This window comes from Dipodomys merriami, unplaced genomic scaffold (assembly GCF_024711535.1).
Source record: "Dipodomys merriami isolate MVZ:Mamm:240054 unplaced genomic scaffold, mDipMer1.0.p SCAF_6, whole genome shotgun sequence".
In the NCBI taxonomy this organism is placed as follows: Eukaryota; Metazoa; Chordata; class Mammalia; order Rodentia; family Heteromyidae; genus Dipodomys; species Dipodomys merriami.
This window is the reverse complement of record NW_027206179.1, coordinates 11001285-11012377: the sequence shown is the minus strand read 5'-3', so window position 1 is coordinate 11012377 and position 11093 is coordinate 11001285. Positions and strand designations below refer to the sequence as shown.

The 11093-nt window shown below is 52.3% G+C and overlaps 1 protein-coding gene across 1 annotated transcript in view; it reads left to right on the top strand.

Annotated features, from left to right (window-relative positions):
- Positions 1–11093, top strand: part of LOC138814297 (transmembrane protease serine 9-like) — a 32045-nt gene that overhangs the window by 1556 nt on the left and 19396 nt on the right. Inside the window, exon 2 of the mRNA XM_070003302.1 lies at positions 10634–10799. Within this exon, the coding sequence (XP_069859403.1) occupies positions 10634–10799 (166 nt within the window). The remainder of the gene's footprint in view (positions 1–10633; positions 10800–11093) is intronic.

Sequence of the window (11093 nt, the reverse complement as noted above, 5' to 3'; positions counted from 1 at the left end):
ACCCATCCATCCAACTATTCATCCATCTATTCACCCACCTAACCATTCATCCATCCATCCACCCATCTACCCATCCAAACATTCATCCATCCATCCACCCATTCATCCATCCATCCACCCATCCATCCAACCATCCATCCATCCATCCACCCATCCAACCATCCATCCAACCATTCATCCATCCACCCACCCATCCAACCACTCATCCATCCATCCATCCACCCACCTACCCATCCAACCATCCATCCACTTACCCACCCACCTATCCATCCATCCATCCATCCACCCAGCTATCCATCCAACTATTCATCCATCCACCCACCTACCATCCAACTCTTCACCCATCCATCCACCCACCTACCCATCCAACCATTCATCCATCCATCCATCCACCCACCCACCTATTCATCCATCCATCCACCCACCTACCCACCCACCCATCCATCCGTCCATCATCCATCCATTCACTCACTCACCCATCCATCCATCCATCCATCCACTCATTCACCCATCCACCCATCTGTTTATCCATCCATTCACCCAGGCTTCATAGAGAGCCTGCTATATCCTAGACCCTCCCCTAGGGGCAAGGCTGCCTCAGAACTGATGTTGTTGCAGGCAGATCTGTCTGGTGAGCTTGGACAGGCCCTAGCTCTGTTCTGGGAGGGGCAGGGGTGAAGGAAAGCTACAGGGAGGAGTCGCTGCCAGTTGAACCTCAAGGACCCATGCGGAGGTCTGGGGAATGGGAGCATCAGACTTGGTGTCTGGGGCCTGGTGGGTTAGGGGTGCTGTGGAAGGAGGGCGGCCCCACAGTGTCAGTCTCCCACATTTGTCCCCACTGAGCAGGCTGAAACACCTCCTGGGATCTGCCCACGGCCCAGCAGCGGGGTGGATGAAGGGCAGCGCTGCGAGGGGCCGGCAGACGAGGTGCCAAACTCAGGCCACTCCCATCAGTCCACACAGAACTGCGATCTTTAGATCTCAGCCTTCTGACAGGCGTGAGCCTGCTAGTTAATGAATCATTCCCACACACCCCTTACCCAGCTCTGCCCCCTGATTCTTAGAGAGTTTGAGGGTGCCTCTGCTTGGGTAGATTCCTCTGCTGTCGAAGCTTGACAGATCAGGGAGCCACGCCCTCCCCCACCATGGCCACAATGGTCCTGTGCCCCCCTCTGTCCTGCCCTGGGGGTGGATCCTGCCTGCTAGGTTCCAGGATGGCCGCAGCCCCGTCCTGCGGGCGCCCCAGTCCTTCACCGCGGAGCGCGGAGGTGGAGGGCGGGTCCTGATGCTGGGGGAAGGGGCTGGGGGACAGGGCCCCGCCCAGGGCCCGCCCTGCCTCCATCCACCCCTCCAGTCATCAGCCCGACTCTGGCTCCTACTCTGGCTCTGGAAGGTGACGCCCAGACCAGGGTTTGGGGGCCTGGAGGCAGTGCAGGCAGGTGAGTCAGGGTCGCCCCTCCAGGGCTGTGTGGACTAAGGGGGGCAGGTGGGTGGGGTCAGGGTGTGTACATGGGGTCCCGCTGGACAGCCGCCACAGGGCTGGGAATCTCTGGTGTATAGATGCTGGGGGCAGAGGTGTAGACCTGGAGGGGAGCAGAAACTCCCCCCCTCCTCCCAAAGACCTCCTCACCACGTCCAGCCAGACACTACGCTGGGACTGAGAACCAAAACCAGAGGGCTCCCCCGATTTCCTGTCCTAGGCCCCCAAACACCAGGCAACCCCGTGGTCAGTGCCTGACAGGACTGCGGGCCAGCACAGAGACGGGGGCGGGGGAGCGTGGAAGGCACACCCGCAGCCCCAGCCCTGGGGAGGTGGAGGCAGGGGGACACCCCCCCCCAAGTTTCAGGCCAGCCTGGGCTACTCAGTGAGAGCCTGTCTCAAAAAACAACAGCAAAATCAAAACGAAGGGTTTGGGGAGGCTGTGGCTAGAGGGCCTGACACTGGGGGGGGGTGGATGAGACCTCTGCCTGGAGAAGGGGTCCCATGGGCTCAGTTAAGGGTGCTGGGTGAAGGGTGGGGGGTAAAGGGTGGGGTCAGGGTGCTGGCCCTGGGTCTGATTGGGGATTATCTACACTGCTGCACCATTGTTCCAGGGTGTGTGTGTGTGTGTGTGCATGCACACGTTCATGCATGCATGCATTCACGCATGCACACCTTCCTGTCCTGGGGCTTGAACTCAGGGCCTGGGCACTGTCTCTGAGATGTTTTGTTCAAAGCCAGTACTCTGTCACTTAAGCCATAGCTCCGCTTCTGGCTTTTTGCTGGTTCATTAGTTAAGAATCACATAGACTTTCCTGCCCAGGCTGGCTTTGAACTGTGATCCTCTGATCTCAGCTCCTGAGTAGCTAGGATGACAGGTGTGAGCCATCAATGCCCAGCTCCCCTCCCCCGCCCATTTTACAGAGGGACAATGGACCCCGTAAAGGGACAGTGTGGGTTAGAGACCCAGTGTGCTCCCCACGTCTCCTTTCTGTGTCCACCGATGCCAGCTGTCCTTTGTGGGATCTCAAGGACAGGAGGGGAGGAGACCCAGGCGGGGCTGTCATGTGTGACCGTGACAGACAGCTGTCACTTCTATGGGAGCTGGACAGAGCTCCGGGGCTGCGGACCTGTTCCCCCCCTCTTCCCCCCGCCATGCTGCCAGCTGCTGGCAGCCTGGGCTGGGCTGTGTGTTCGTGCGTGTGTGTGGCCATGTGTGGTTGTGGGGTCATGTGAGGTGGTGTGCACAGCTGTGTGACTGCACTGGTGACCCTGTGTGTCTGTGTGTCTGTGTGTGTAGGACCAACACACACACACACACACACACACACACACACACACACACACACACACGGTTCAAGACTGTGATCCTACCTACTTCAGAGGCAGAGATCTGGAGGATCATAGTTTGAGGCCAGCTTAAACAAAAAGTTTGCAAGCCACCCCTCCCCCAGAATCCCACCCCATGTTCGAAATCCAGACACCTGCCCCCGCCCCTCGCAAGTTGCTATGAGGACCTACAGTAGTTGTAAAGTCTACAAGTTGTGAACAATTGGAAATTAGGGTGGGTTGTTTTTGTTTTTTGTTTGTTTGTTTGTTTTTCAGTTCTGAGTTTGCCTCCTTTGCACTGGTCAATCATTGATTCCCCCCTTTCCCACACAGCCTCTGATTCCTGTTTTCCTCCTAGCAGTTTCTAAGCCTGGGAAAAAAAATAAGACAGTGTTGCTGTAAGTGATTTCTCCACAAACATCTTCCCATGCAAACCTAACAAAAAGTCCACAGACAAAAGCAAAGGGGAAAAAAGAAAAGAAAGAGCATGCTTATTAAATTTCCTTTAGGCTTGCTGAGTGATTTATCTCATGAAGTTGAGGGGGGGGTGGGAGACAGGAGGGAGAGAGAGAGAGAGAGAGAGAGAGAGAGAGAGAGAGAGAGAGAGAGAGAGAGAGAGAGAGAGAGAGAGAGAGAGAGAGAGAGAGAGAGAAACAGTTTCTTTATGAGAGATGTGGTGCCTGCCCCATGAACAAACTTTGGCTGTTATGGGACCCAAGGAAGGGAAAATGAACAGGATGGAAGTTTCTAAAAAATGAACAAGAAAACACTGGGCATGGTGGTGAAAGTATATGGGAAGTATAAATAAGAGACAGACCAGGAAGTTGAAATCTTATCTCTGCTTCCTAAGTCCTGGTATTACAGGCATGCACTACGGTGCCCAGCAGTATCATATATCTTAGTGACAGAGGTACTCCCTTTGATTCTGTCTCCAGGCTGGCGCCTTCTCTGCCTCTCCCTCTTTCTTGGCTCCATTGCTCTCCCTGGAACCCTGGGCCTGAGGCTCACTCTTCTGGGCTGACACTGCCAAGTGTTGAGGTGGCATTAAGGACATGTTGGCTGGTCACTGAGATTCCCCTGGCAAGAGCAGGAGGCTGGAAGTGGACATTGTCCCTGTCTGGTTCACCATCTTGACTCTATACAAATCCTCTAGCTTTGCTAGGGAACTCCTAAGTCCACCCTATACTTCATGATGGACAGATGAGGCAGAGGTCGACCAGATGGCCCAATTTTCAGATTTAAAAACTAGGATGGTCCTAGGTCAATTTGAGAGCTGCCTGGCCACCTTAGATAGGAGTGAACGGCCCGGTGTTAACTCTCCCCTTACTGCTGGCTAGAAGGACACCCCGGGTTTCCAGCTCAATCCCCCTATAAGGGAGGTGCTGAGACATTGGAACATGTGAACCACAGGCTTAGGGACTTCTGTTCTGATCCTTTGAGACTTTCTGTGAGCTCTTATGTTGGGTTCTTTCTTTCTTCCCTGTGCCTTTCTGTATACAATTCAGATTGTTCTCAGTCTCTTCTAGAAGCTTTTTTTTCTTGTTCAATCAGTGCCAATACTGGAGTATGAACACAAGGCCTGGGTGCTGTCCCTGAGCCTTTTCACTAAAGGCTGGGACTACCATTTGAGGAACAGCTTCACTTCCGGCTTTTTGGTGCTTTATTGGCGATCAGAATCTCCTGGACTTTCCTGCCCTGGCTGGCCTTGAACTATGATCCTCAGATCTCAGCCTCCTGAGTAGCTGGGATGACAGGCGTGCACCACTGGTATCTGGCCTTCTGGAAATTTTAACATGGCCAGTGAGTCTCCAGCCCATGGCTCCCCCATCCATCCTTCTTGTCTGTGGGATAAGACCCTCCCTCATTCCTCAGTCAAAGACCTTCTCCCAGCTCAAGGTCAGCCTGTGACTCTTGTTTTCTGGTCATCTCCTCGTTCTTAATTCCCTCTACCTCCCTCCACCTACACAACTCCTGATTTCATTCCCTCCCACCCCCAGCTCTTGGCAAGACAGTAAGAATAAAACAAATCCTAGAAGATATTTTGTAGTCAGAGATTATCAGCAAGAAGGATCTTCCAGAACCTTCACTCTTAAGTGCCTCTCTTCTTAAGCAAAACACCAGCTTATCTAAGATGGGGCTGTGTTCATCCAAATCCTGACAGACAAAGGGATCGTCTCCAAGCAGGACTGGGACTTTGATCTTCTCATTACTAAGTAATTGGCTTTCACTATTTTTTCCCTCTCTCTGTCTCTTTAATCCTAAATGGACTTCACATTTTAGTAGGGATTTGATTTCATTTTATAAATATGGCTGTTCTGGGAACGTGTACTGTAACTGGGAATCAACCCACGATGAATTCAACTTTCAGCTTTTATTTATTTTTTTCATCCCCAGGTATCACCCAGGCAAATGGCTACCTGCAGGGCGGGAGGGGGTTCATTAACTTTTTGTCAAGCTGATAAGCACACTGCCCATTTGTTCTTTGGAAAAATTCTCAGGTTTTCACTTAACCAATGCATACTGTGTGTGTGTGTGTGTGTGTGTGTGTGTGTGTGTGTGTGTGTGTGTGTGTGTGTGTGTGTGTGTGTGTCTACTTTTTTGGGTAGTTAATTGGAGATAAAGCCGGGTGCCGGTGGCTCACGCCTGTCATCCTAACTATTCAGGAGGCTGAGATTTGAGGATCACAGTTCAAAGCCAGCCTGGGCAGGAAAGTCTGAGAGACTCTTATCTCCAACTAGTCACTGGAAAACCGGAAATGGTGCTGTGACTCAAGGGGTAGAGGGCTAGCCTTGAGCAAAAGAGCCCGGGGACAGCGCCCAGGCCCAGAGTTCAAGCGCATCCTCCGGACTGCTCCGAGGTGCTCCAGGAGAAGGTCGGTCCGACGTGGAGTCACCTCGCTCCAGGAGGCCTTCCGGCTCTGCGTGCCCTGGGTTTTTCTGTGTTTTAGGCTGGGCCTCTGCACTTCTGGCGATATCTGCTTATCAGTGGCGGGCCTGGTTGCCTTGGTGACCGCTTCACTTCTGGTCCTGTCTAGTTATCGATGAGGGCGGGGCTGCCTTGCTTCTCTCTGAGCCTGGTTATCTGGTGGGCTGGTTGTCTTGGACACGGCTCTGTGGGCTCCCTGGGTGTGGCCTCATCGCTATACTTCATAGTTCTAACTTCTAACTCCTAACTGTACAGCTTAACGTTTCATAGTTTCACAGCACATAGACACTCAGCAGATTCCTAGTCAATAACCACATGTCAGTATTCAATAGCAGACTATGTCAGTATTCCATAATATTCACTACAGAGAGAGAGAGGGAGGGTCTCATGGACTTTCCACTTCCCTGCCAGGGCTGGCTTTGAACCATGATCTCGGCCTCCTGAGTAGCTGGGCTGACAGGCATGAGCCACTGACACCTAGCTGCTTGTATCATTTTTATTTATTTATTTATTTATTTGTCAGTTGTGGGGCTTGAACTCAGGGCCTAGGCGCTGCCCCTGAGCCTCTTTGTGTCCAAGGCCAGTGTTCTACCACTTGAGCCACAGCACCACTTCTGGTTTTCTGGTGGTTCATTGGAGAATCTCTCAGACTTTCCTGCCTGGGCTGGCTTTGAACTATGATCCTCAGATCTCAACCTCCTGAGTTGCTGAGATGACAGGCGTGAGCCACCGGCGCCCGGCTGCCTGATCACTTTTAAAACTCATCTAATTGAGCACACATTGACACTGTCACGTGTGAGTCCCCATAGTCCTTCTCCTAAACTTCTCCTCCAGTTACTCCATCCCCAAAGACTACTTCCTATCTCCGTGGATTTGCCTGTTGCAGCCATTTTCTATCAATGGACTCATATGGGTCCTTTGGTGGTTGTGATTGGCAGGCCTGTGTCTAGTGTGGACCAATCACTGATGGGGAGGGAGAAGAGGGTAGTGTGATTAGCAGGTCTATGTCTAGAGTGGACCAATCCCTACTGGAGAAGGAAGAATGGGTACTGTGATTGGTAGATAGATCTTTGTCCAATGTGGACCAATCACTGAAGCTGAGGGATGAATGAGTAATATGACTGGCAGGCCTATGTCCAGTATGGATTGATCCCTGATAGACTGTGTAGTGATTGGTAGGCCTGTGTCTAGAGTGGACCAATTCCTAGTGGGGAGGGAGGAGCATGTACTGTGATTGGTAGGCCTGACTTCAGTGAGGACGAATCTCTAGTGAGGACTGAAGGGATGTCCTGTACTTGGCATACCTGTCAATAAAGTGAGTGTGGTTCTGTGATCGGCCATTCCACTGCAAGAGGAGCTATTGGAGTAGTCTTTCCTCTAGACACAAGATGCCAGGCATGGGGAAATGATTTTGCCTGCCTACGTCCCATAACAAATTAGAACTTATAGGATCAAGCTAGTCATGTCTTTGGGTGAAACTGAGGCCTGCAGAGTTAGGTTCCTTCCCGGGCATGGTACATGAGGACAGTCCTGCCGGGCATTCCTTCCACCTGCCTGGGGAGGCAGCAATAAAGTGCAGAATATCTCAGCTCCCTGCTGTCGCTGTGACAGGGCGGCCTTCCATGAACTAAAACCCAGCTGGGGCAGGACTGCTCCCTCCCAGGCCCCAGGGAGGCTCCAGGTCCCCCCTGCCTTGCCTCTCTTGTGGCTGCCCTGCATCCCTTGGCTTGCGGCCCCTTCCCCAGGTTCTTCACACTTAAACATTGGATATCCTTTGGAGCTGACATCCAGCCTGCCCCAGGTCCCCAGCAAAAAAGAAAAGAAAAGAAAACAGGCCATTTCCAGGCAAGCACCCAGAAAGAGACCCAGGCAGATAAATGGTTTTGGCTCTCTCTGAGCATGGCTTAGTTCTAAGGAAAATATCCCAGCCTGATTTCTGCCTGCCCCCCACCAGGCCTGCCAGCTGCTGGCATACGATGCCAGGCCAGGCCAGGGCAAGCCGGGGCAGGGGCAGGGGCGTGTGTCTGGCAGGAGCTGGCTGAGAACCTGGGGAGCAGGGTCACCTCAGGTGGGTGGTGGGCGTCTCTGGGCCTCCTTCCCACCTGTCCTGCTTGGTCACAGATAACTACGCCTGGCACCTCACATTCTGGGTCTTTCTAGATGGAAATGGTTCAGGAGTGTCCCACGCTGGGTGTCTGTGGGCTTTGTGGCTTTTTAGCTTCCCAGTGACCTCCTGCCTCTTATTGCTCTCTCTCTTATTTCTCTCTCCCTCCCTTCCTCCTTCTCCACCAATGCCTTTTCTTTGTTTTGTCATTCTACCAGTCCTGAGACCTCAGCTGCCCTTTGAGCCACAGCTCAACTTCTGGCTTTTTGGTGGTTAATGGATATAAGAGTTTCATGGAGGCCAGGCGCCGGTGGCTCACGCCTGTCATCCTAGCTACTCAGGAAGCTGAGATCAGAGGATCACATTTCAAAGCCAACCTGGACAGGAAAGTCCATGAGACTCTTATCTCCAAATAACCAGCAGAAAACTGGAAGTGGCGCTGTGACTCAAGTGGTAGAGCGCTCGCCTTGAGCTGAAGAGCTGAGGGGCAGTGCCCAGGCCCAGAGTTCAAGCCCCACAAAAGAAAGAAAGAAAGAAAGAAAGAAAGAAAGAAAGAAAGAAAGAAAGAAAGAAAGAAAGAAAGAAAGAAAGAAAGAAAGAAAGTTGAGCATGATTGTACACACACACCCCAAAAAATACAAAAGAAGTGTCACACTAAGCCAGGGGCCAATGGCTCTTTTTTTTTTTTTTTTTTGTCCGTCATGGGGCTTGAACTCTGGGCCTGGGCGCTGTCCCTCAGCTCTTCAGCTCAAGGCGAGCGCTCTACCACTTGAGCCACAGTGCCACTTCCGGTTTTCTGGTGGTTTATTGGAGATAGGAGTCTCACGGTCTCTCCTGCCCGGGCTGGCTTTGAACTGCGATCCTCAGATCTCAGCCTCCTGAGTAGCTGGGATGACAGGCGTGAGCCACCAGCACCCGGCAGGCCAATGGCTCTTAATCTTAGCTACTCCGGAGGCTGAGATCTGAGGATCATGGTTCAAAGCCAGCCTGGGGAAGGAAAGTCTATGAGACTCTCTTCTCCAATTAATCGCCAAAAAAAGCTAGAAGTAGAGTTGTGGCCCAAATGATGGAATGCCAGCCTTGAACAAGAAGCCAAAAAGCTAAGGAACAGAGCTCAGGCACTGAGTTCAATCCCCAGGACCGGCACATACATAAAAAATGTTCCTGCTAGTTTTAACCTGAGACCCATACTTTGCTGGATAAGAGTCAGGGCATCAGAGACTACAGCCTATGAACAATCACTGTGGACATTCACAGCCCAGGAAATCCACCAGCCCACACCTTTCATGTTTGTGAAGTTCCTCCTGTCTAGTCTTTGTTATCGTCCTGTAGAGCTGCTGAACTGTGATCTTAACCAACTTAGAGAATGGTATGACCCCCATCCAACAGAAAAAAAGCCAGAGCCAGACAATGGTGCTCACGCCTGTCATCCTGGCTACTCAGGAGGCTAAGATCTGAGGATCGGGGTTTGCAGACAGCTGGAGGAAGAAAACGCCCATGAGGCTCTCATCTCCGGTGAACCTAAAGAAAACCTAAAGTGGAGCTGCGGCTCAAAGTGGTACAGGGCTAGTCTTGAGCAGAAAAGCTCAGGGACAAACGCCTGGGCCCTGAGTTCAAGCCCGTAAGATTGACCAAAAAAGAAAGGAAAGAAAGAAAAGAAAAATAGCCCGTCATGGTGATACACACCTGTCATCCCAGCTATACCAAGAAGTGTCAATAAGAGCATCGTGGTCTAGGCTGGCTGTGGGAGTTGGGGGGAAAATGAGACTGTATTTCAAGAATCAAACTAAAAGAAGAAGGGCAAGAGCTCAGAGAATCGCTATGCATCGCCCTTGGGTCTGGGCACCCTGCACAAGCCCCACCCAGGCAACCCTCAGATGCTGAGAAGCGGATGAATAATCCTTCTCTATTTTCTGCTCGACCACAGCAGAGCTCCCTTTTGTGGGCTCAGGAGGGCGGCGATGACAGAACGATTTGGAGAACACAGGGTTCCTTACAAGCCCGGCAGCCAGGGCTGAATGCCCCAGTGTGTGCCCTGCGCCGTGTGGCGTCGGCCATTTCCAGCTCCCCAGCACAGAACCAATCTTCCAGGCTTATTGTCATGAAGATCTTTCATTGAATGATTCTTAGAGATTTACCCTGGCTCCTCAGAAGGTGATCCAGCTCCCCTGTGAGAATAAAGGGGTCAGTGTTGGGACCGCTCAGCTCCCCACCTCATGTTCCCCCTCCCCTTTTCCCTCAGCTCTGCCTCGGTGGTGGGGATGTGGTTCACTGTGGATTGAAGACACTTGGGCTGAGCCTCAGGATAGAACTGCCAGCATGAACTAGCTAACCACAGCATGCTCAGAAGCATTTGGATATGGGAGAAATTGTGTGTGTGTGTGTGTGTGTGTGTGTGTGTGTGTGTGTGTGTGTGTATGTGTCCCAGGATGGGGCTTGAACTCAGGACCTGGGTGCTGCCCCTAAGCTTTTTCATCCAAGGCTGCCACTCTACCCCTTGAGTCACAGCGCCACTTCTGGCTTTTTGCTGGTTCATTGGAGATAAGAGTCTCACAGACTTTCCTGCCCATGCTGGCTTTAAACTTTGATCCTCAGAACTCACCTTCCTGAGTAGCTAGGATTACAGGTGTGAGCACTGGTGTTCAGCATGTATTCTTTCTAACGGTGATGGGTGGAAGGCCTGGACACTCCAGCCCTTGGAGAAAGAGCACTGAGGATGGAGTCCAAGCCTTGCTAGGGAGAAGAGAGACATGAGCTCTGAGCTCATTTTTTGTCCCTTTGTCGCTGGCTTCTAGATCGCTGTCCTGTGTCCCTGGGCCATGGAGGCCACCACAGCGGACCTTCAGCTGGTGCCTGAGGCGACCAAGGGAATCCCAGCCCCCGACTCCGTGTGCTGCCGAGTGGCGGTGGTCGCACTGGTGGCCACCAGCATGGCCGTCCTCTCCCTGGGAGTCCTGCTGGGTAAGTGGCCAGGAGCTAACTGTGTAGCACTCTGGGTCGATCCCCCGCCTGGGACACTGCGAGTAACTCCTGGCTACTGTCATTGGACAGCACAGATCTAGAACATTCTGTGGCCACTGAAAGCTCTGCTGGACAGCCGAGACATCTCAGTTCTGAGATATCAGTTTCCCCCAGCTGCTACCTGCAGATGTTAAAATCAGTTTAATTGGGAACCGGGCTCGTGGCTCATGTCTATAATCCCTGCTACTCAGGTAGCTGAGATCAGAGGATCAATAGAAGCCAGGCTGCACAGGA